Source organism: Dromiciops gliroides, chromosome 1, assembly GCF_019393635.1.
Source record: "Dromiciops gliroides isolate mDroGli1 chromosome 1, mDroGli1.pri, whole genome shotgun sequence".
NCBI lineage: Eukaryota > Metazoa > Chordata > Mammalia > Microbiotheria > Microbiotheriidae > Dromiciops > Dromiciops gliroides.
The window spans coordinates 70900958-70922641 of record NC_057861.1 but is presented as its reverse complement, the minus strand read 5'-3'; the positions used below and the strand labels follow the sequence as shown (position 1 = coordinate 70922641).

The 21684-nt window shown below is 46.1% G+C and overlaps 1 protein-coding gene across 1 annotated transcript in view; it reads right to left on the bottom strand.

Moving 5' to 3' along the window:
* The window catches only part of LOC122734709 (voltage-dependent P/Q-type calcium channel subunit alpha-1A), a 213052-nt gene that overhangs the window by 60744 nt on the left and 130624 nt on the right, over positions 1–21684 (bottom strand). Inside the window, exons 19-24 of the mRNA XM_043975723.1 lie at positions 21066–21198; positions 20052–20181; positions 12336–12395; positions 10061–10167; positions 4189–4200; positions 1627–1726 (exon numbers count right to left, since the gene is read on the bottom strand). Coding sequence (XP_043831658.1) covers positions 1627–1726; positions 4189–4200; positions 10061–10167; positions 12336–12395; positions 20052–20181; positions 21066–21198 — 542 coding nt within the window. The remainder of the gene's footprint in view (positions 1–1626; positions 1727–4188; positions 4201–10060; positions 10168–12335; positions 12396–20051; positions 20182–21065; positions 21199–21684) is intronic.

The window sequence follows — 21684 nt, the reverse complement described above, 5'->3', positions numbered from 1 at the left end:
AGCCCGACAGTCCCGTGTCCTTCTTTGAGTATTGGCACTTATCCTCTCTGTCTTGAGTTACCTCTTCTTTCTGCCCCTCTATGCTGTGGACCGCCTCCCAAGCTTTTTGGAACTAACTTAATACCGCTTCTCGCCTTGCTTTCCTTGTTAGAACCAGATGCCTAGGGTCACAGTATGTGAAGCACTGGGTCTGGAGTTAAGAAGACTTGAGGTCAAATCCCTCCTGAGATACTTACTGGCTGTGTCACCCTAGGTAAGTCATTTAACCTCTGCCTCAACTTCCTCATATGTAAAATGGGGATAATAATAGCATTTGCCTCATGGGATTGTTATGGGGACCAAAAAGATAATAATGATAAAGCATTTAGCATAGTGCCTGCAAATAGTAAGCATTATATAAAAATTAATTAGTATTATTATTAGTAGTACAGGTAAGTGGAATAGTGGATAAAGCACTGGGCCTGGAGTCAGGAAGACCTAAGTTCAAATCTGGACTCAGACACTTATTAGTTATATGACCCTGGGCAAGTCACTTAACCCTTTTGCCTCAGTTTCCTCATCTGTAAAATGAGTTGGAGGAAGGAACGGCAACCCACTTTAGTATCTTTGCCAAGAAAACTTCAAATGAGGTCACAGAGTCAGAGGCAACTGAAAAATAACTGATCAACATTATTATTGTTATTGTTATTATTATATCCATCCCTAAAATTGCAGCTGAGCTTTGACTTTCAAAGGCTCATGGTATTTCAGGCTGGGAAAGATCTTTGTGGCCATCTTGTCAAAACTCCTCATTTTCCAGAAGAGACCATAAAGGCCCAGAATGGTAAAGTGATTTTCCTAAGGTCACACAGGTAACCCTAACATTAAGTAGGAGACCTGGGATCCAAATTCAGATGCTCTGGCTACTGATCCAAGGCTCTTTTCACTATATAGATAAATGTGACTGGGAATCTTCAGTGAGCTAATTGTATTTGCCTCTGAGGGATTATTACTCCCACCATGTTGTTTTCAGTCATGTCTGACTCTTCATGACCCTATTTGGTTTTGTTTTTTTGTTTTTTTGGTTTTTTTAGTGAGGCAATTGGGGTTAAGTGACTTGCCCAGGGTCACACAGCTAGTAAGTGTTAAGTGTCTGAGGCCAGATTTGAACTCAGGTACTCCTGACTCCAGGGCTGGTTCTCTATCCACTGCGCCACCTAGCTGCCCCTTATTTGGGGTTTTCTTGGCAAAGATACTGGAGTGGTTTGCCATTTCCTTCTCTAGCTCATTTACTGATGAGGAAACTGAGGCAAACAGAGTGAAATGACTTGCCCCAGGTCACACATCTAATAAGTGTCTGAGGCCAGATTTGAACTCACCAAGATGAGTCTTCCTTGACTCCAGGCCTGGTACTCTATCCACTGCACCGCCTAGCTGCCCTAACTCCTACCAGAGAGCCAAGGAAATGGGAACATAGAGTGCCCACCCAGGTGGGCATTATTGCTGACACCTAGGTCTCCTGCCTCTTGGTTCAGAGCTCTCTCTGTGAGATTGTGATAAAGGTGCTCATGTTTTCTAGTGATACACATGGGCTTTAGCTCATGGCTGTGCTCCACAGAGGTCCAAACCCTCCTGCCCCCATCTCACCTTTAGTTTTGGCAGTCGTTTGATGGTTTTGAGAGGCCGAAGCACCCGGAGGACCCGAAGAGATTTAATCGTGTTGATATCCTTCCCTTTACTATTGCCACTGTATCGAACAATTGAGAAGAAGGGGGCAAGAGAGAGCAAAACTCAGATTCAGCACTGGGGTGTTGAGGGTCTTCAACTGGCTCTATGAAGCCCCCACCCTCAAAGAGTACGGTGTGCTTAAACACCTGGGAATTAAGTGAACTTGGCTCCCCCCACCTTGGAGGAGAAATGGGCTAGCTTCCTTTTGGCCTCGTGCTCTGGAACATGTTGGAAGCTTGCTTATTTTGGTTCTCACCTCTGGGGCTTTTCTGCAACATGGGCACTTACCAGGGTGGGATCCATGAACCCTGTTAACACTCAGTGCCTGAGGCAGCTGTGTGTGAAGACTCCTGCCTACACAGACTATACTGAATCACAAAACCAAACTCCCAGGAGTTGGAAGAGACCTCAGAGTTCATCTAGTCCAACCCATACTTTAACGGCACTCCCCATTAAGTGTTCATCCAGCCTTAAAAGACCTTCAGCGACAGAGAACCCATTGCCTCCCAAGGCAGGCCCTTCACCTTTTGGTCAGTTATAATTGCTGGGGAATTTCTTCTTCTATGGAGCTAAATCTGACTCTAACTTCCATTCATTGTACCTGGTTCTGCCCTCTGGGACCAAGAAGAAAAAGTCTAATGGTTTGTGCATAGAACAGTACTGAGAGTGCTTGGATACAGTTATTACAGCCCCCCCAAGTCTTCTCTTTTCCAGTTCTTTCTCCATCACCAGTTCTTCCAACCCCTCCTAACATAAGCCTCCAGTCCCCTTCCCATCCTGGCCACCCTCTTGTGCATGAATTCTAGCTTGTCTCTTTCAGTACTATGCAGGAAGTCCTCACCAGAAACCCAAGCAGCTTGAGAGGGCAATCATTACATTGGTTTTTGAAAGCAAGATCTTTCTCTTTGGGATATACAGAAAGAAGGGGCCAAAGGTGTGGAGGTATTTCAAAAATTTGTGTCTTTGCTATTCCATCTCTATTCACAAACAAAACTACCTCAGACCCTCAAAAGAACTCCTGGAAGAGGGGGTAAATTACTCTTTCAGTTAAATGCTAAACCCCCAAATAGCCTGAAGATCCACATCAGGAAAAGCAAACAAAAACAAAGACTGAGCTGCCAGGAGTTGAAGTCAAAGCTTCTGCTCTGCCCTTGGTGTTTTCCCTAATTGGGGCCACTCTCCCCACAGACTTCATGCCCCTCTCCTTCTAGAGGACTGCCTGGAGATGCCGCCTAGAACCGGCCCAGCTCACAACCAACAGTAAAGGATCTAGGGAATTCCAGATAAAAACTGCCAAGTCCAAAGTGAGCAGTAGATCCTTTACTGCCTCTGGTAGCCGGACTTATCTCCTTAGGCTTATCTCCTACCAGACAGCACCTTCTAAAAGTCCTGGTCCAGGACCTTGGACAGCTGTTTGGAAGGGCTGTCTCTGAAGGAAAGCTGCTCTCTATACTGTGACTTGGTGGCAGGGTTAGTAGGAGAAACTAACTGAGTTTGACTCAGAGTGAAAGAGACCTCTTTGTTCTAGATATTTAGTCTTCCCTAGGCTCTCTTTTCTCTTTTCTGGGAAGGAAAATGGAAGGCTAAAAAAAGTAAAGACACTTCCTGAGGGAGAGACTCCTTTCCTCAAGGTAGAATTGCTATTGCTTAAGAAGGAAAACTGAGGTGCCAATCTAGGCCCTTTCACCAGAGCCTTGGGGCTGTTGCTTATTTACCAGTTACCATAAGTTTCCTGAGAGCCACAACCACCTGTTTCTAAAACACCTTAAGACTAACTTTAGCCCTCTCCATCTGGAGAAGATGCAACAAGCTCGTCCTGCATGGCAGAACTGAATCCTTGGGTCATCTACCCCTGGTAGACTAGGAACTAGCTTTGCAACACATCGGTCTTGTGTGTTTCCAAGGGGCAAAGGTACCAACAGAATGCATGCCCCTGGGGGCAGAGGTGAAGGCAGGGGTGGGGCTGGATATCTAGATATTCACTGCCCCATTTTGTACTGGGGGCCAAGAATCTTGTTGAGATGAAAACCACCTACCTTCCTTAGACTTGTTCTAAAGTAAATGAAGATAACATCTGGTAAAGACATACCTTCCCCTTATCTTTCTTCACCAGTACTCCTGAAACTCTTTGTATACATTTGCTATAACTCTCACTAGCCTCATCTCCACATGGGTAATTGAGGCACACATCATCAGGAAAATCCTTAAGTCAGTGTCTGGGGCTAGAAGGGAGCCAGGAATGCTGACTTTCAATCTAAATATCTGATTCAAAGTCTCTTGCAGGCTTTTCTGTGACGCTCCCCAGCTTTCAAGCATTTAGGGAGTGGGGTGAGAGATTGAGTCCCAGACCCTATGACTCAAAGTAACAGGTAGGCAACCACAAACATAGAAAAAGAGAAAACATAGAAATAAAAGGAGTGCATTAGGGTGAGAGTGAGAGAATGAGAGAAGGAAAAAGAGAGACAGAAAGAGAGACTTTACCGTGCAGTACTCCTGTTTCACGTGGCGGTGAGAGGGAGAGACAAGTAGAGGTGAGCGACCTCAAAAGAAAAAAACACACAACACATGCCTAAACAACACCTTTCTCCCTGCTTTGGCATGAGGGTTTCCTCTGGGCTCCAGTTCTGTCCTTGGAAGTAAGAAGATGCCTATGGCTGCTTTTTTTAAATTTAGGGGTTTGCCACTTTCTGAGGGAGGCATCTCTTTGGCTAAGCAAGAACAGAACTATGGTGTGAGAAACTTACCCCTTTACCCATTGCCTAGATGCCTTCTAATTCCCCTGTTCTAATAGGGACTGCTCCACAGCTGAGGGCACTTCCCCATGGCTCAAAATACCAAGAGGGTACAGGGCCCCATGGTTTCCAAAGGCAAGAGCACCACCTGGCGGGCTTCACTATGAGCTGCTTGGCTCTTAGTAAGACATCTTTCACCTAGGAGCCCAGCCCAGTGCAGAAACATAGAGAAGCCCCTCTCATGCTGTTGCTCCATCTGGGATGGATTTTTCTGGGGGGAAAAAGGATCACAGTATCATGAATTTAGAGCTAGAAGGGACCTCAGAAATTATCTTGTCCAGATTTTACGGATTAAAAAACCGAGGTCACATAGGTGAAATGATTTGCCCAAGGTCATATGGATAGTAGGAGGCAGAGCTAGGAATCAAACCTGGGTCCTCTGACTCCAAATGCAATGCTCTTTAAGGGAGAATTAATTACCTAGGGCATGGCAAAGATGGCCCCAAACCAGATCAGGAAATAAAGCCAACTGCTGGAGAGAGGGCTGCGATTAATAGCCATCTGTTAATGGGAGGGAGCACTGCTCTGTGGCTTTAACAAATAGCTTGGAAGGCCTCAAGAATATGCTGATGAGACCAAATGCCCAAGGCAATGGGGAAGGACCAAAGACCCCCAGGATCTTTCTAATCTCAGATCCTGAGCCCATAAGGGTGACAATTTTTTTTCTGGAAATCAATTTGAAATACCTTCCCTGCCCCCCCCCCAAAAAAAAATCCACCCACAAAAAGGACAACAGATTATGGGCCTTTCCCGTATCTCAGAAATTCTTCACATTGCCCAAACATTGGCTTCTGTCATAGGCAGCTGGAGAAAGACCTTTCAAGAGGAAGCAGAAGCTGGTTCTGCCCAGGGCAGGCTCTGAGCTGAGAGGTGCCCAACCTGGCTATGATTGGCATCATTGCTACCCTTCCTTCAGTGAGAGGAGATGGGAGGACAACCAGCCCGCCCTGGGCCCTCCTTTCTACTGGCTAGAGCAGCAGGTCCAGATCGGCTCTTGGCAGTGGATGGGGATAATAAAACTCCAGCTGTTGAGAAATGTCCATTGCCTGGCCCTGATGTAACTGCCTCAAACCTGTTACAGTGTGATGGGATAAATAACGGTGGGTATGACACAGTTAATGGAACACACAAGAGCAACATTTATACTCTAGGTGTTGGTGTTTCGAGAGGAAGGACAAGGAAGGGCAGCAATGGAGAAAAACAGCCTTCTGAAGTTGATAACCAAACTAAGCCTTCAGCCCATTTATGGGACTGGTCTCTTTTAGCTGACTCCCCTAGTGATGCATTGCCTTGGTGTCCTGAATCTTCACATTCCATTTCCCTTTTGCATAGTTGTGGACAAACTCTAGGACCTTTGGGATTGGTCTCAGGCTCTTAAAGGGATGATACTTGCTTTGGCTTCTGGTTTTACCTGCCTGGGGTAAGGAACCTGGAGGCTCCTGGAGTGAGGAGCACTAAAAGCATGTGCTCCAGATAGGGTCTGGTTTTAGAAAGTTTGCTCAGCATCTGTTGGGGGTGGGTGCGTGGGTGGTGGTCTGAAAGTAGAGGAATGCTCAGGACAGAAGAGTGTAGCTAATCCAAAGGGGACAGAGTTGGAAGGCCAAAAAGCAAAGGCACCTGAGTTCAGAGGGGCCCTGACTCTCCTCCAATTTTCCCACTGGCAGCAAAGTGCCCCAAGAGATACTTAAAAGGAAAGAAAAAAATCGGAGGCCCCTGCTAGGAAGGAGGAAATTTCGAGGCAGGGTGGAAGATCAGAGACATGCAACTAGCTAGAGAGTTTCTGAGGTCATTTCCCAGGAAGGTTCAGAGGCTCTCCTCAGGTGTTGACGAGGGAGTATGAGATTTAGGGTCCTTCATCCCTATCCACTCTGGGACTGAGAGACAATGCCTGGCCTACTCACAACGCTAGGCTGATGACAGACCTGACGGCAACCATCCAAAGAGCCTGGCATTTCCAGCAGAAATATGTCTCATATTCTCAGAGAAAGTAAAGACTTTCTTTTTACTCCCACCTCAACTTCTTGGATTCCCATAGAAAAGAGGATCAATTTAGAGAATCATAGGAGATAGAGCTGGAGAGGACCTTAGAGAAAATTTAGTCTCAACTCATTTTACAGCTAAGGACATTGAGACCCAGAAATGTTAAATGATTTTCCCAAGGTCACATAGGTAGTAATATATTCAGTCCTTAAACTTAGGTCCTCACAGAATACAGAATACAAGAAGGAACTCCCAGAATCCTTTCTGTCAGTAAGCCTCTTCTTTCCTTTTTGAGATCACTAGACTAATTGAGGGAACATGATAGTAGGGGGAGGGAAGCTTTAGGGCACCTCAAAACAAAAGCCTTCTCCCCAAAATGGGTTTTGTTTCCCACTAGAGCTTTGAGGTATAGCTCAAATTACAAAAGAGCTGTGTTCCCAAATCTAATTTTTGTAATTCATTTTATTTTAGAGGTACTTAGGGAACTTGATATTTAGAAGGCTCTTATGGTAAATCCTTTGTAAAATGAAGAATCATCCCCTTAAATTGCTCTTTTGTGGAAACCCCCAAGTTCATACACAGGGTTATTTAAAGCAAACACTACCTATACAAGATGAGTAAGGGTAAGGTTGCCTCACGTTTGTCTTCACCAACAATAGAATTCCACAATGCTAGCACCTAAAGGGACCTTGGAAGTCATTGAGCCCAGCCCTTTCATGGCGTAACTAGGGAAACTGAGACCCCTTTGGACTTGGAAACTCTGTGATGCATGCTTAAGAGTTTGCTGCACTCCTGAAAAAAAATTCTACCAAATTTACTTTTTTTATTTTTTAGTGAGGCATTTGGAGTTAAGTGACTTGCCCAGGGTCACACAGCTAGTTAAGTGTCTGAGGCTGGATTTGAACTCAGGTACTCCTGACTCTAGGGCCAGTGCTCTATCCATTGCGCCACCTAGCTGCCCCCCCAATTTACTTTTGTAAGGGTTAAGCAGATAAGGTTAGGGTAGACGGCCTGAGGTCTTTTGTGTGTGTGTGTGGGGGGCAAGAGGGTTAAGTGACTTGCCCAGGGTCACAGTTAGTTAGTGCTGTGTTTGAGACTGGATTTGAATTCAGGTCTTCCTGAATCCAGGGCCAGTGCTTTATCCACTGCACTACCTAGCTGCCCCGGGCCTGAGGTCTTTTAAATTCTTGAATTCCCCCCCCCTTTTTTTTTAGTGAGGCAATTGGGGTTAAGTGACTTGCCCAGGGTCACACAGCTAGTAAGTGTTAAGTGTCTGAGGCTGGATTTGAATTCAGGTCCTCCTGACTCCAGGGCCGGTGCTCTATCTACTGCACCACCTAGCTGCCCCAGCCTGAGGTCTTTTAAATTAGACTTCCCCAAATTATGCATGGGTACACCAAAAAGCCAGTAACCTCCAAGGCTCCCCAGAGGCCTCCCTGTAGTTACTCTCCAGGATGGGCAGGGGATCAAGAGAGGACTAATAGGGCAGTACATCATGTGTGCCACATCTAGTACAAACATGGGGTCACGGGATTTAGATCTAGGACAACTGCAGAGATAGTCTAGGCTGACCCTCTCATTTTACAGATGGCAAAGCTGGGGCTCAGAGAGGCTAGCTGGTGGTTTCCTTGGGCATCTGTCCATTACATAGGTAAGAGATCTCTTGCCCACTGGGAAGGAGGCAGGGAAACATTTTTCAGGAAAAGCTGATTCCTAGGCTGAAGACTTTTCAGTATTGGTAAAGGTTGAGAAAAGAAAGTGTTGGTTAATTTGATGATGAAGTAAACATAACAACAATGTTGCTGAAGCCACACCCAACTGACCCCCCCCACCCTCCCCAGCACATTATTTTCTGTATGGAACATGATGGAATAACTAAGGGAACTGGCTAATTGGCCCAGAGCATGCACAGGGTTTGGGCTAAGTGCTCATGAATGATGGGAATGAATGAATGTATGGAGATGAACATCTCTTCAAGGAGGGAGACCCCCTACTGAACAAGAGGCAGCCCTTTCCCCTCCATGTAGGGACCCACACAGCACCTCTTAGCTGTTGGAGGGAGGCTTAGGCTTCTGCTCACGAGGAAGGTAGAGCCACGGTACTCACCCCTTGTCCTAAAGTCCAAAGGACACTTAGAACATGCTTGTGTCCTTCCCTCACAGCAAGAAATTAAGTTTTATTTGGGGATAGCTAGGTCAGGGACTCCCCCAGAGGTTTCTGGTTGTAACAACCCACTCCCCAGCCTCCCCATTTTTCTAGCCGCCAGACTAATTTCCTGAGGATCTCTCTACCCCAGCCCTCAGCAAAGCCAAACCCCTTCACTCCAGAATGATTACTGAGAGTCAGCTCCTCACATCAAAAGAAATTCTGGGGAAAGAGACAGAGAGAGACAGAGAGACAGAGACAGAGAGAGGAACAGGGAGAGATTGAAGAAGACAGAACCAGAAATACCAGGAGTCTGGATACTCAACTTTTTGGCTTCATTAAGGAATCTTCTTGTTTTCTGCTGAGCTCAGAGCAAATAAAAATTTGGGGCTTCTGTTCACTCAATAAGCGGAGGCGCACTAATGCTTAGCATCTATGCACAGAGACAAACTTGTCTCTGATGTAGAAATGAAGGGTGGCCCATTTAAGACCCCTACATAGGGTTCCACTGAAAACAGGCCACTTTGCAAACTGTTAGGAATGCTTGTTCTCCAAACGAAACCTTTTATTTGTTGTTTGAGTGATGACTGACCTTCTTGCCCTGCCCCCCCCCCCATCTGCCAGGGAGGAATTAAAGTCACAGTGGGCAGGACAAGAGGAAGCTAAGGGCTACTGTGTCCTCAGGGCAAAGAGCCTGGGAGGGTTCTGACTCAGAGACCCTTCCTTCAGGACTGCCCCTGAAGATCTTGCAACGTGTGTCTAGAAACCAAGCTCCAAGAAGCCTGGCTTCCCTTCTCAGCAAGAAGCCACCGAGGCCGGCTTCCCTCAGCCCAAATATCTAGGGCTTGGGCAGTCCTGTGCTAGAAGAGTTTCCACCACCTTGGAGGCTCAATGATTGCCTAGTAATTAGACATTCAAGGGCCATTTTGGAATTCCAAAATGAAGCACTGCCCTTGGGAGGGAACAGTGCCCTGGGAATGCAGGGAGAGGTCCTATTTACATGGGGGAGATGCACCCCACCTACTGTGTAAGGGAGGGCTCTGGGCCCCAGAATACGCATGCACAGTTTGCTCCCGATTGTCTCTTTGGAGGAACCCCAAAGAGACAGCTGCTCAGGGCTGAACCCAGAGAATGAGTGAGTGAAATGGTCTGGTGAGGCTAGCCTGAGACCAGCAGCACAGCAATAGGCCTGGATGATGAGGCTAGGCGCCATTGCTGTAGGAGGGAGACAGACAGGCCCTTTTTTCCCTTGGTGGACGGACATCATGCAAAAAGCCAATCCAAATCCTTTTTGGCTTCAGGGTGCATCCTCTATCCCCATTCCACCTGGCCCCATCGCTACAGAGCACTCTTCCCCTGAGCCAGAGGAGAGAGCAGACCCAGGCAGGAGGTTGGGGGGGAGGATAGGCAAGCAGGATGCTTGCTGGGAAACTTACGTGAAAGCAAATGCCACCAGAGCCCCACTGACCACAATAAAATCTAAGATGTTCCAGAGGTCCCGAAAGTATGCTCCTTGGTGGAGGACCAGCCCTAAGTCGATCATCTGCACAGAGAGAACAAGGCAGTGAGTGGTCCCTCCCTACTCATGGTCGATAGGCAGGGCAACTGACCCTTGGGATGTGTCCGTGTTGGTGGTAAGAGCATGTGTGTGTGTGTGTGTGTGTGTGTGTGTGTGTGTGTATACACACTCACACGTGCTCACCTTTCTATCTGCCTTTGGAGAAGAGTGAACAAATTGGTGGAGGGATAAAAGGCAGATGGAGTTAGCCTGATGATCCCTCCTTGGACGGAGGGGAACTGGATGTGGGACCATCTAAACCCCTTCCCTTTCTGGGCCAGGGCAGGTGAGAAATGATCATGTCTACTCTGGGATGACAGGCAGGGAACAGTGTAGGAATGCTAGTGATCCTGGAGAAGGGAGGAAGGGACAGCCAGGGCCTCTGCTTGGATGTGGGGGGCTGGCTGGGGTCACTCTCAGTCTCCATGTTCCTGCTGAGGACATCTGTAACCACTGTCTTGGCATCCAGCCGCCCTCTGCACTCTTCTGTTGTCCTGCCTGAGGGGGTCTCATCCATAACTGTCCTGCACTTTTGTGTGATGCATCTTCTCAGCCTATGTGCTGCCTGGGTCTTGCTTCCATTGGGTTTTTCTGCTGACCTCCTTTTCCCCCCCATCCCATTTGAATGATCAGCCCTTGGCAGCTGCTTGCAAACCGGCAAACCCTCTTTTCTACTCAGGCTCTCCCTCCATTGCCAGGCAATGCTTTCCTCTTGGACTCTGCCCACCAACCTCCCTTTTTGCCCTGGAGCAGTAGGGCAGGTCTATCTGTGCCCATCTCTTCTCACTGAAAATCTTCCTACTTGGACTCCTGATCTAAGACAAAGAAGGAAATGATGAGCAATCTCTAACCCTTAGAGCTATTTAAGGTATCCTTCTGTCCTTAAGTGAGTCAACAAGCATTTTACTAAATGCTTACTACCTGCTAGGCACTGTGCTAAGCACTGGGGATACAATAAAGGCAAACACACAGTGCCTACTCTCAAGGACCTCACAGTCTAAGGAGGAGACAACATGCAAATCCTATGCATATACAAGAAGTATACAGTATAAATAGGAGGCAGTCTTAGAGGGAGGACACTAGGAGTGGGAGAGGGTGGAGGGGGAAGATCTCCTGCAGGAGGGGAGATGTGAGGTAAGTCTGGAAAGAAGCCAGAGAAGCCAGGAGGCAGAGGTGAAGAGGAAGCTCATTCTAGGCATGGGGGACAGCCAGTGCAGAGATGGAGTGTCAAACTGGAGGAACAGCAAAGAGGTCAATGTTGCTAGAGTGGGGATTATAAAGTGTGTGAAGGGGAATAAAGTAGGAGAAAATGGAAAAGGTAGGAAGGAGCCAGGTTGTGAAAGGCTTTTAAAACCAAACTGGAGTTTGTATTTGATTCTGGAGGTCACAGGGAGCCCTTGGAGACATCTGGAAACCTTTCCTAATCCTCTTAATCCTTAGTGCTTGGTGCCTTCTCTTTTCTCAAAAGGTTTATATTTACCTATCTGTTTACTGTATCTTCCAGTAGAAAGTAAGTAAACTAACTCTCTCTCTGTATGTAGGCACAAGGATTGCTTTCCCTTCCCTTCCCTTCCTTTTCTTCCCTTCCTTTTCTTCCCTCCCTTTCCTTTCCTTTCCTTTCCTTTCCTTTCCTTTCCTTTCCTTTCCTTTCCTTTCCTTTCCTTTCCTTTCCTTTCCTTTCCTTTCCTTTCCTTTCCTTTCCTTTCCTTTCCTTTCCTTTCCTTCCTTCCCTTCCCTTCCCTTCCCTTCCCTTCCCTTCCCTTCCCTTCCCTTCCCTTCCCTTCCCTTCCCTTCCCTTCCCTTCCCTTCCCTTCCCTTCCCTTCCCTTCCCTTCCCTTCCCTTCCCTATCTTTGTATTCTAAGTGCCTAGCTCATCACCTTGAACATAGCAATCATCATACAAATAATAGCTTACATGACATACCACAAAGGGCTTATCAAATATCAGAATTACTAAAGACACGGTATCCAAGAAACTAAGCTGCTTTCTTCTGCAGTGCTCAGGACACTGCTTTTGTGGACTCTTTCTCTTGCAGCCCTATCATAGAAGCTATCAAAGTCTCTGGGCTAGAACCCTATTCCCACCCCCACCTTTCCCCCCTAGAATCCACACCCCAGTCCTGGGCTCCTCTTTCCCTGCCCTTGGAACTTACCTTGATCACCATCTCAAAGGTAAAGACACCAGTAAAGACATAGTCAAAATACCGCAGCACCTGGAAGAGAGAAGCCAAGTAGTTTGAGTGCTAGTCCTCAGACACCAGCTTAGAGAAGGGACCACTTCAAGTCTGGGCTGCAAACAGGTGGGGATTTGGTGACTTTTGGATCAGGGTACTTGTCTGGGGAGCGCTAACCAAGGGCTCAAAGAGGAAAAACAAAGGGATCCACAGAACCTGGCGCATCCTCCAAACCTCAGTTATAAATAAGCTCCAATTGGCGGGGTCACATGCTCCAGATGTGCAGGTGCTGAACCGAACATTTAACCTGGCTTTGCAACTCTTATGAGGGCAAGTCCTCCCCAAAGAGCAAATGCTTCTGCGGGAGCTTCTCTTCTCCTAGTCCTAACCCATTTATATACAGGTGCAAGAATGCTATTAAATCTTGATGACTGGTCAGTGACTGAGGTGTTGAATTGAGCCTAACTCTAACCATGGGGCAGCCAGGTGGTGCAGCAGATAAAGCACTGGCCCTGAAGTTGGGAGGATCCGAGTTCAAATCTCACCTCGGACTAGCTGTTGTCACCCTGAGCAAGTCACTTAATCTCAATTATCTTAAACATCCTGGGCCATCTCAAGTCATCCTGATATAGGTATCTTGCCACTGGACCCAGATGGCTCTGGAGGAGAAAGTGAGGCTGATGACTTTGCACAGCCCTCCCTCACTTAAATCCAATTCACTGCAAGTCATGACATCACCCCAATGTCACGGTCCTCTTGGAGAATGAAGGACAAACAACAACAACTCTAACCATGCAGGGTGCATGGAGCAATTGACCACTGCAACTTATTGACTTGTGTGGCCTTGAACAAAACACTTAAGTTCTGTTGGGCCTCAGTTTTCTCATCTGTTAAATGGGGGGAGGGGTTGGACTAAACTGCTTTCAAAGTCCTTTTAAATTCTAAACCTACGATCTTCTGGATACTTCTTCAATTATTAATGCTAATATCTTCCCACATAAGGCTCTTTCTTCCCTTCCCTCCATCCCTAATGCCTACCCTTTCTTTAGTGCTTGGATTTTACTTATGCCAATTTCTTTTTCTTTTAAAATTGTTATCTATTCTCTTCCTCTTTGCTCCCTTCTCTTTCCCAAGTCAGTTGTTAGTTCAAAACCTTCCTCCCCAACTTCTGATTTTTGTTAAATTTCTTTCTTTCTTTTTTTTTTTCTTTTTGCAGGGCAATGAGGGTTAAGTGATTTGCCCAGGGTCACACAGCTAGTAAGTGTCAAGTGTCTGAGGTCACATTTGAACTCAGGTCCTCCTGAATCCAGGACCAGTGCTTTATCCACTGCGCCACCTAGCTGCTCCTTGTTAGATTTATTTTACTACTCCTTTTCTAAAAAGCTTTTCTTTGCTTTATTTTTGTTATTTCTATTCTCTTCCAGTCGATTCTGAATTTTATTTTCTGATTTGTGGGCCCTACTTTTATTTGTTCCTTCTTTATTCTTTCTATGTCATTCATGGGGTTAAGCAGCTCCTAAAGTATCAAGTTAGTACAGTTAATATAATATCAAATATCTAACCAGTTTCCATGTAATTGCCCTTATAGATTTTGCTCTAGCCTCCTTTTTTTTTCTTCTGCTGTGCCTTGATCTTAGAAGTATTAATTCAGGAAGAAAGTCATGTTGGTGGAAGCAGTATCTCATGGTAGAAATTACTTTGTGTCCCTGTTGTGTGGCCCAGTCCTATTCCATTCCCTCAACATGATCAGTCTTCCCAAAGACTATCTCATCTCCCCACCTTCTGGGTACCAGTTATCCATAGCAACTCATAAATCCTTTCTCCTGGGATGGGGTACTGCTCAGGAAGAACTCTTCCCAGAATAAACCCATCACAAGGTCCCCATCTTTCTTTATGGGTATACATCTCCTCCCTTATGGGAATGTGCTTCAGAGGGGACCCCTCCCCTTCACCTAGGTGAGATATCTCCGCCCCCATTCTAGTCCCTTCAACTCAATTTCTCCCCTCTACCTCCCCTCTCAGTCTTTTATACTCTCCCTCCCCCTTGCCAAGAGATAACAGTAATCACCAACACTTTCCAATTGTTGATCCATGGACTTGGGAGCTAGCATTTACATATACATACATATATATATATATATGTAAATATAGGCACATTAACAGACACATTCACACACATGCATACACATATGCATATGAACAAAGGACACACACATAAATATATACACGCATGCATATAGACATATGCATAATGCATATACAATACACAAGTATCTGCTCCCACATACATGTGGGTATAATTAAACGTGTGCATATATACAGGCACACATATGTATATGTATATATGTATACGTATTATATAATAGCGTTCATATGGTGCTTTAAGATTTACAAAGGACTTTACAAATATTATCTTTTATCCTTGCAACAACCTTGAGAGGTTGGTGCTTTTTATAGATAGGGTCACATAGCTAGTAAGTGTCTGAGGCTGGATTTAAACTCAGTTCTTCCTGACTCCAGGTCCATCACTCTATCCCCTGTGCCACCTAGATACGTCTTCTTCTCTCTTCTCCACCTCTCCTCTCCCCATTAATACAACTTCCCATTCTGCAACTCTATCCTACAAAAGATGATCTCACAGACACTGGTGCGGACCTATCCAATCATCTTGTTTGGGCCGTGGCAGGTAGCAATAAGCATGGCTCTCACTGGACATCAGGAAAGAGATATGACAAACAAGGCACTGATACTGAAGAGAGCAGCACAGCCTAGCTGGGGGTAAGAAGCACAGCGAACTTGGACCAGCATTAGCCTGTCCTAGCACCATGGTCACCAGGAAAAGGCTTCTGAAGGCAAGATGATACATTCAATCTTCTGGCTCTTCAAAGCCAATTTGACTTCTATGTTTCCTTACCACCATCTGTGTGGAACTCCTGAGGGAACCAGGAATGGTTTGCTGAGGTAATAAGACCATATGATCCTTGAGATCCAGGCATTCCATCCCCTTTCCACCTGGATCTAAAGCTCTTTGATGGGTTTACTAAAATCCTGCTGATCAGGAGACTTCTATGATTTAGCTCAGTCAATTAACAAATTACTGATTAAGCATCTACTATGTTCCCACCCCTATTGGGTTCACAGTACAGTTCAGGAGAGAAGAGTGACACATACACCACACAATGAGAGCCCAAGTATGTGACAGTGAATACAGGCGCCCTGATGCAGAAGCTCAGCAGTGGGGGAGGAAATGGGATTTGTAGAACAAGTTGGACAGAAATGGATGGAGGAGAGAAGAATGGATAATCAGCTCAAGCAAAGATCCAGAGATGGAAATGAGCATGTGGGTGGGTGGGCAGAGAGCACTGGCCAGCTCCTGAGGGCAGGGACTAGCCTACATATTTTCATATCCTCCATAGCCCTAGCAATAGTAATCTGATCACAGTAAGAACTTAAGTAATCATCATATGAATGAATGAGTAGTGGAAACTGTGTTAAGGCCAGATCATAGAAAACTTTGAAGGTCTGGCAAAAGACCTTTTGGACTGAGGTGAGCAGCAATAAGAGCCCCTTATAGGCTCTAGAGAAGGGAAATTCATCCCTCCATCCATCCACTCATTCATTCTCCAAGCATTTAAATGTTCACAATGCCATACATTGTGCTAGGTTCTGAGAACAGAATTTTTTTTTTTTAAATGAAACAGTCTCTGCCCTGAAGAAACTTATATTTCACTGGAGGAGAAGAGGGTAACAACATGCACATAGAGAAATAAATCCAAAATGTTGAAACTTAGTGCCTGAAAGGATAATAATAAATAATAACTAGTATTTGTATAGCACTTTAAAGTTTGCAAAGTGCTTTACTTTTATCATCTCATTATATCCTCACAAGAACCCTATGAGGGAGGTGCTATTATTCTTCCCATTTTGTACAAGTAGGGAAACTGAGGTAAACAGAGGTTAAGTGACTTACCTACAGTCACACAGCTAGTAAAGGGGGTCTAAAATTAAGTTTTCCAGACTCCAATGCCAGCATTCTATCTATTGCATACCTAGCTGCCTCTATGATCCCTTTATAGAAATAGGGATGATAGGGAGAGGAGAGGGTTTTTGAGAAAAATAATTAGTCTGGACACTAATTTAAGATTAAGATTCCTATGGGACATTGTCAAGAGTATTAGTGATACTGGACTGAAGCTTAGGAGAGTGATTAGGAGTGGACAAAGATCACAGGTGATGGGCTGGGTGTATGGGTATACTCTAAGGGGCATTCCCATTGGCCCTTTCCTTTCTTTTTTAAAAAAAAATTTAAAATTAAAAAAATTATTTTATTCATTCATTCATTCATTTGTTTGTTTAGCAGGGCAATGAGGGTTGAATTTCTTGCCCAGGGTCACACAGCTTGTAAGTGTTAAGTGTCTGAGGCTGGATTTGAACTCAGGTCCTCCTAAATCCAGGGTCAGTGCTTTATCTACTGCACCACCTAGCTGCCCCCTTCCCTTTCTTTTTAAAGACGAGCCAATGGCAGCACTCACCTGGGGTGTGCCAACACCTATGATATAGGACTGAAAGTCACACTAATTGAGACAATTGAAACCAATGAACTTGCTAAAACCAACAAGAGCCAGGGTGTGGAGAAAGAAGCAAGGATTCAGGGCAGAATCTTAAGGCAAAGAAGTCTGAGGAAGTCAGGTAGGTAGGAGGCAAACCAGGAGTGAGCAATATCATAAAAACTCAGGGAGAACAGAATATCCTGGAGGAGGTGGCCTCTAGCGCCCAACATTACTGAGTGATCAAGAAGGATGAAGACTAAAAAGAGGCCAGTAATTCTGGCAATTAAGAGAGCATTTGTCACTTTAGATTTCGCAGCTTCAGTTGAGTGATGAGGTCAGAAAGCAGACCACAAGGGGCTGAGAAAAGATGACATAATGAAAGCTCATGTTTGTTTAGCAGATTAGTGTAGTGGAGATATTATCGATGGAATGGAGAAGAAAGAGTCCAGAGGGTTATACAGCTTTTGGATGCACATGGGTTAATTTTTCACTGCTGCAAGGATCAAAATTTTTGTGTCACACTCCTTGCCTGCTCCTGCAAGCTCTAGGCAGCTGCCCACTGAAGCAGGGCAGGCAATTACTGGACAGGTGGTCTGAGGAATGCTTTGGGATCAGAAGGGCCTGATTCTGTCCTCATCAAAAATCAGATCCCATCGCTTCTTGCCTCCTGGATGAGAGCATCCACCTCAAGAACAGATAAATGGTTTGTTTAAATTTCTCCCAAGTCATACCATATTGTTCAGTCATTTCAGACTCTTGGTGCTCTCATTTTGGGGTTTTCTTGGCAAAGATATTGGAGTCATTTGCCATTTCCTTCTCCAGCTCATTTTAAAGATGAATCAACAGATGCAAACAGGGTCAAGTGACTTGTTCACGGTCATATAGCTAGTAAGTGTCTGAGGCTGGATTTGAATTCAAATCTTTCTGATTCCAAGCCCAGTGCTCTCTCTATTTACTGCACCACCTAGCTGCCCATATTAAGGACTAACAAGTGAAGAGGTCACTCATTCCTCCTACAGTACCCTTGCATGAGTAGTCATCTGGGCTCTGCTTGAATATTTCCAATGGAAGGGAGTTCACTATCTCACAAGGAAACAAAGTCTATTATTGGACAGTGATAATTGTCAGGAATGTGTTCCTTAAGACAAAATCTGCCTCCAGTTAATTCCTCCCCAGCTTTCTCCACCCCCACCCTAGTGACTTGAGAGGCCAAACAGAATTAATATAATTGCTTTCAGGCCCTTCCCATATTTGAAAACCATTATCACATAATCTTTTTTAGTCAAAACACCTTCAGTTCATAGAACTTTGGACCCTTGGAACTGGAAAGGATGTTAGGTCATCTAATCCAACCTTTCATTTTTTTTGGAGGGTTAAATGACTTGCCCAGGGTCACACAGCTAGTAAGTGTCAAGTGTCTAAGGCCAGATTTGAATTCAGGTCCTCCGGAATCCAGGGTCAGTGCTTTATCTACTGCACCACCTAAATGCCCCCTCAACCTCTCATTTTACAGATCAGGAAACTAAGGCCAAAAGAGAGCAAATGATTCACCCAAGGTCATACAGCCTGGTTTGGGACTCCAAATTCAGTGTTCTTTCCCCTGGCCCATAACATCTCCTGAACCATTCCTTCAGCTATTTGTCATGTGATATGTTCCCCCATCCCACCCTGGTCATCATTTAGGTCCAAGATAAGTTCTATTATTGGGACCCAGACCTCCTCAGCTACAACCCCCAGAGGTTGGTTGTGGAAATGAGGAGATAGAACAAAATAGAAGGTGCACCAGCCCGAGCTGTGCAAGACATTTTAGCACAGCCCTGATTTCAGGCTCCTTTGGGGAGTTGTGTTCTAATTATTTCTGTCAATCTCCCCCATGAGGTCCCAGCAGGCTCCATCCAGCCCTGGAGAAGAAGAAAGAAAATGCAAGGTAAGCTGCAGAGGGTGATTGTGCCAGCCTCTGATTTATGGGACTTGCCATGGCCTCGCTCCTAACCTACTTTAGAAGAACTGCCTGTTTTCATAAAAGAAAAAGGAAACCTAGCTTTGTCTCTGGGAAGGGAAGGCGTTAGAGCAATAGGGGCAGGAGCTATTAGCAGACTGACCTTTGGTGAGGCCCCGGCCCTCCGCCCCAAAGAAGCTTTCTTTTACCTAAGTCTTGAGCCATTTTTAGTCCCTGTTTCTGGGTCAAATAGTCATCTCCCCAGAGGCCATAAGTTATAAACGTAAAGGCTGCAAGAAGCAAAACCTGGTGGCTTGTGGGTACAAGTCATGAAGAGAGCTAACTTTCTGGGAGCCTCTTGGACATGGCAATGGCAAAGACCACACATACAAGCTCTGACTCAGCTTCTCCCAGCCAGCAGCCAACACCTCTCTGCCCCCATGCAGGAGTACCTCACTGCTCATCGAGGGCACAGAACAAGCTTAGACAACACCCCTGGCATACCAAAGCTCTGCTGAAGGTTTTCTCCAAGGAAATCATAGGCCAAGGGAATCAAGGGCTAGAGGGGCCATGGCATATGACTTAGAATCAGAGCCAGGAAGGGCCTAAAGGATCCAACCAAATTCAAATCCTGCTGATGCATGATCGACCTCTACATCCTCGGTCATCCAGTCTCTGCAAGGATCCCCTCAAGGACAGGGATCTCACTACCTATACAGCCTAGTTCCCTCCTTGATCTATCTTTCCTCTTTATATTTCAACTCAAGCTAGTTATCCAAAACCAAACCCCAAAGCCTGAGACCATCAGAGACAACTGCCAGTTGGGTATCTCTGCAGTGTATCTAGTGATTCTTTTTCAGGTGAGAGGGGGTATACATCCCAGCAGGAATTTACAGATGCCCTGAAAGGCTATTAACCACAGGCCTGGTCATTTGTAGTTTCCATTATGTGAGATGTGCCAGCTGGGTATGCTGGCCCTCCCTGCACTCTGGGGGTCTTGGAGCTCGGTTTTCCAGAGGCAGAGGATTGGGTGTAAAAAGCCTCAGGGGGCCCTGAAAGATAATGAGTTTTCTGCCAGGACCTGGACATTCTGAACTAAATTTCTGTTCCAAAGAGACCAATGCTAATTTGGAAAACTAGCACACCGAAGGAGAGTGGAAGGCAGTGGAGGGAGGAGTGAGAGGGTAACCCCAGGGAGCTGCTCACATTGTTCCGGGGGGCATTGGGCTGCACAGGGTCTTCAGCTGCCAGGGCAATACTGCTCATGGCAATCACCATCAGAATGCACATCTCAAAATACCGAAGGTTCAAGATATAGTGGCACAGCCGGCGTAAGCTGGGAGAGAAGGAGAGATGACATGGGTTAGTCAGGAGCCCACACGGGTGTTAAAAACTAGAGATAGTCAAAGTCATCCCAGACCCTTATGATGAGTCTTTTCCTATGGGCTCTCAGGAACCCATACGTCAGATAAAATCATCAAAGCACATAGCTGCTGTCCCTGTAACTATCCGTGCCACAGCCACAGAGGAAAGGGGCAGAAGGCAAACCCAGTGTGGGGAAGGAGGTCAAACCAACCTTTTGGGACCATGACTCTCGTTCACCCCCATAGCAGCTATTGGGAAACTTAGCCCTGTTTTCCTGGCCCTCTGATTCCTGCCCCCCACTTCCCGCCCCCCCCATCCCTGACTCCCAGTTTAAGAAACGTTGCTCTATCGTGTCCCTGCTAAAGCAACATCTCTCCCCAAACTCACAACTTTGTTCAAATATCCACCTCTATCAGGAAGTATGTCCTGCCTGAAAAGCTCAGGGGACAAGTGATAGTCTAACAAGAGATCATGTCAGAACTCAAAAGGGAACAATTTAGGGGCCGCCTGGTCCAACCCCTTCATTTTTTAGATGGAAAAAACACCAAGGCCCTGAGTAGTTAATTATAAAGGGGTTCAGTGTTAGAAGTGGGGTTTGAATATGCCTCTTTTGCTGCCAAACCTCCTGTTCTTTCCACTAAACCAGCAGCAGCTTCCTCACCCCATCACCCTCCCAGAATGAAAACTCTTCCCTGGCTATCATTAGGTAGCAATCTATACCTGTCTTGTCCTTGGCACGCTGCCAAACTGACCTCTTCCACAAGGAACTAGCCAGTTGTCCTGGTCACCAAGAGTACAAAACAGTAGAAGCCCTGGTCCAGCCCACCAAAGTCCTGTACTTGGGGCCATACTCACGGGTTCGTGGTGGACAGGATGAACATGGAACTGTAGGGGGGCATAGGCTTGGGGCCATCCTCTCCTGAGTCATCTTCTTCTTTCTTCTCTTCCTCCTTTTTTGGCAGTGGGTCTGGGTTGGCATTTTTGTTTACTATGGAGACAGATCACCAAAAGGTCTCACTATCTCCCAAAGTCTCCAGAGTGCAGCTCAGCTCTCCAGAGGAGGCAGGACATTTGTGTTACTTGCTTGCAGGTAGCAGGAGTAGCCTCTCACTGCTAGAAGGGGGTATTCAGAACAGTATCTGGCAGCAGCCAGGCTATCTGCCCAGCTCTCTGTGTGCTCCTAAACTTCCAAGGACCATGATGATCTAAGGATGTAGCACTGGAAGCAACATTAGAGGTGGTCTGGGCCAATTTCATTTTACAGCTAAGGTCATTGAAGGCCTGGGAGATTATGGAGTTTGGCCAAGGTCATGCAGAATGGAGATTTAAACCCAGTGCTCCTTCCCTTCCCTTCCCCATTGCACTGCCCTGCCTGGTATGGACTACACAACCTGCAAAGTCATCACAACTAAGCACAGCTTCTGCATCTGGTGTGGCGGGGAGTGCATCCTGGGAGAGGATAAGCTCAGTGGGG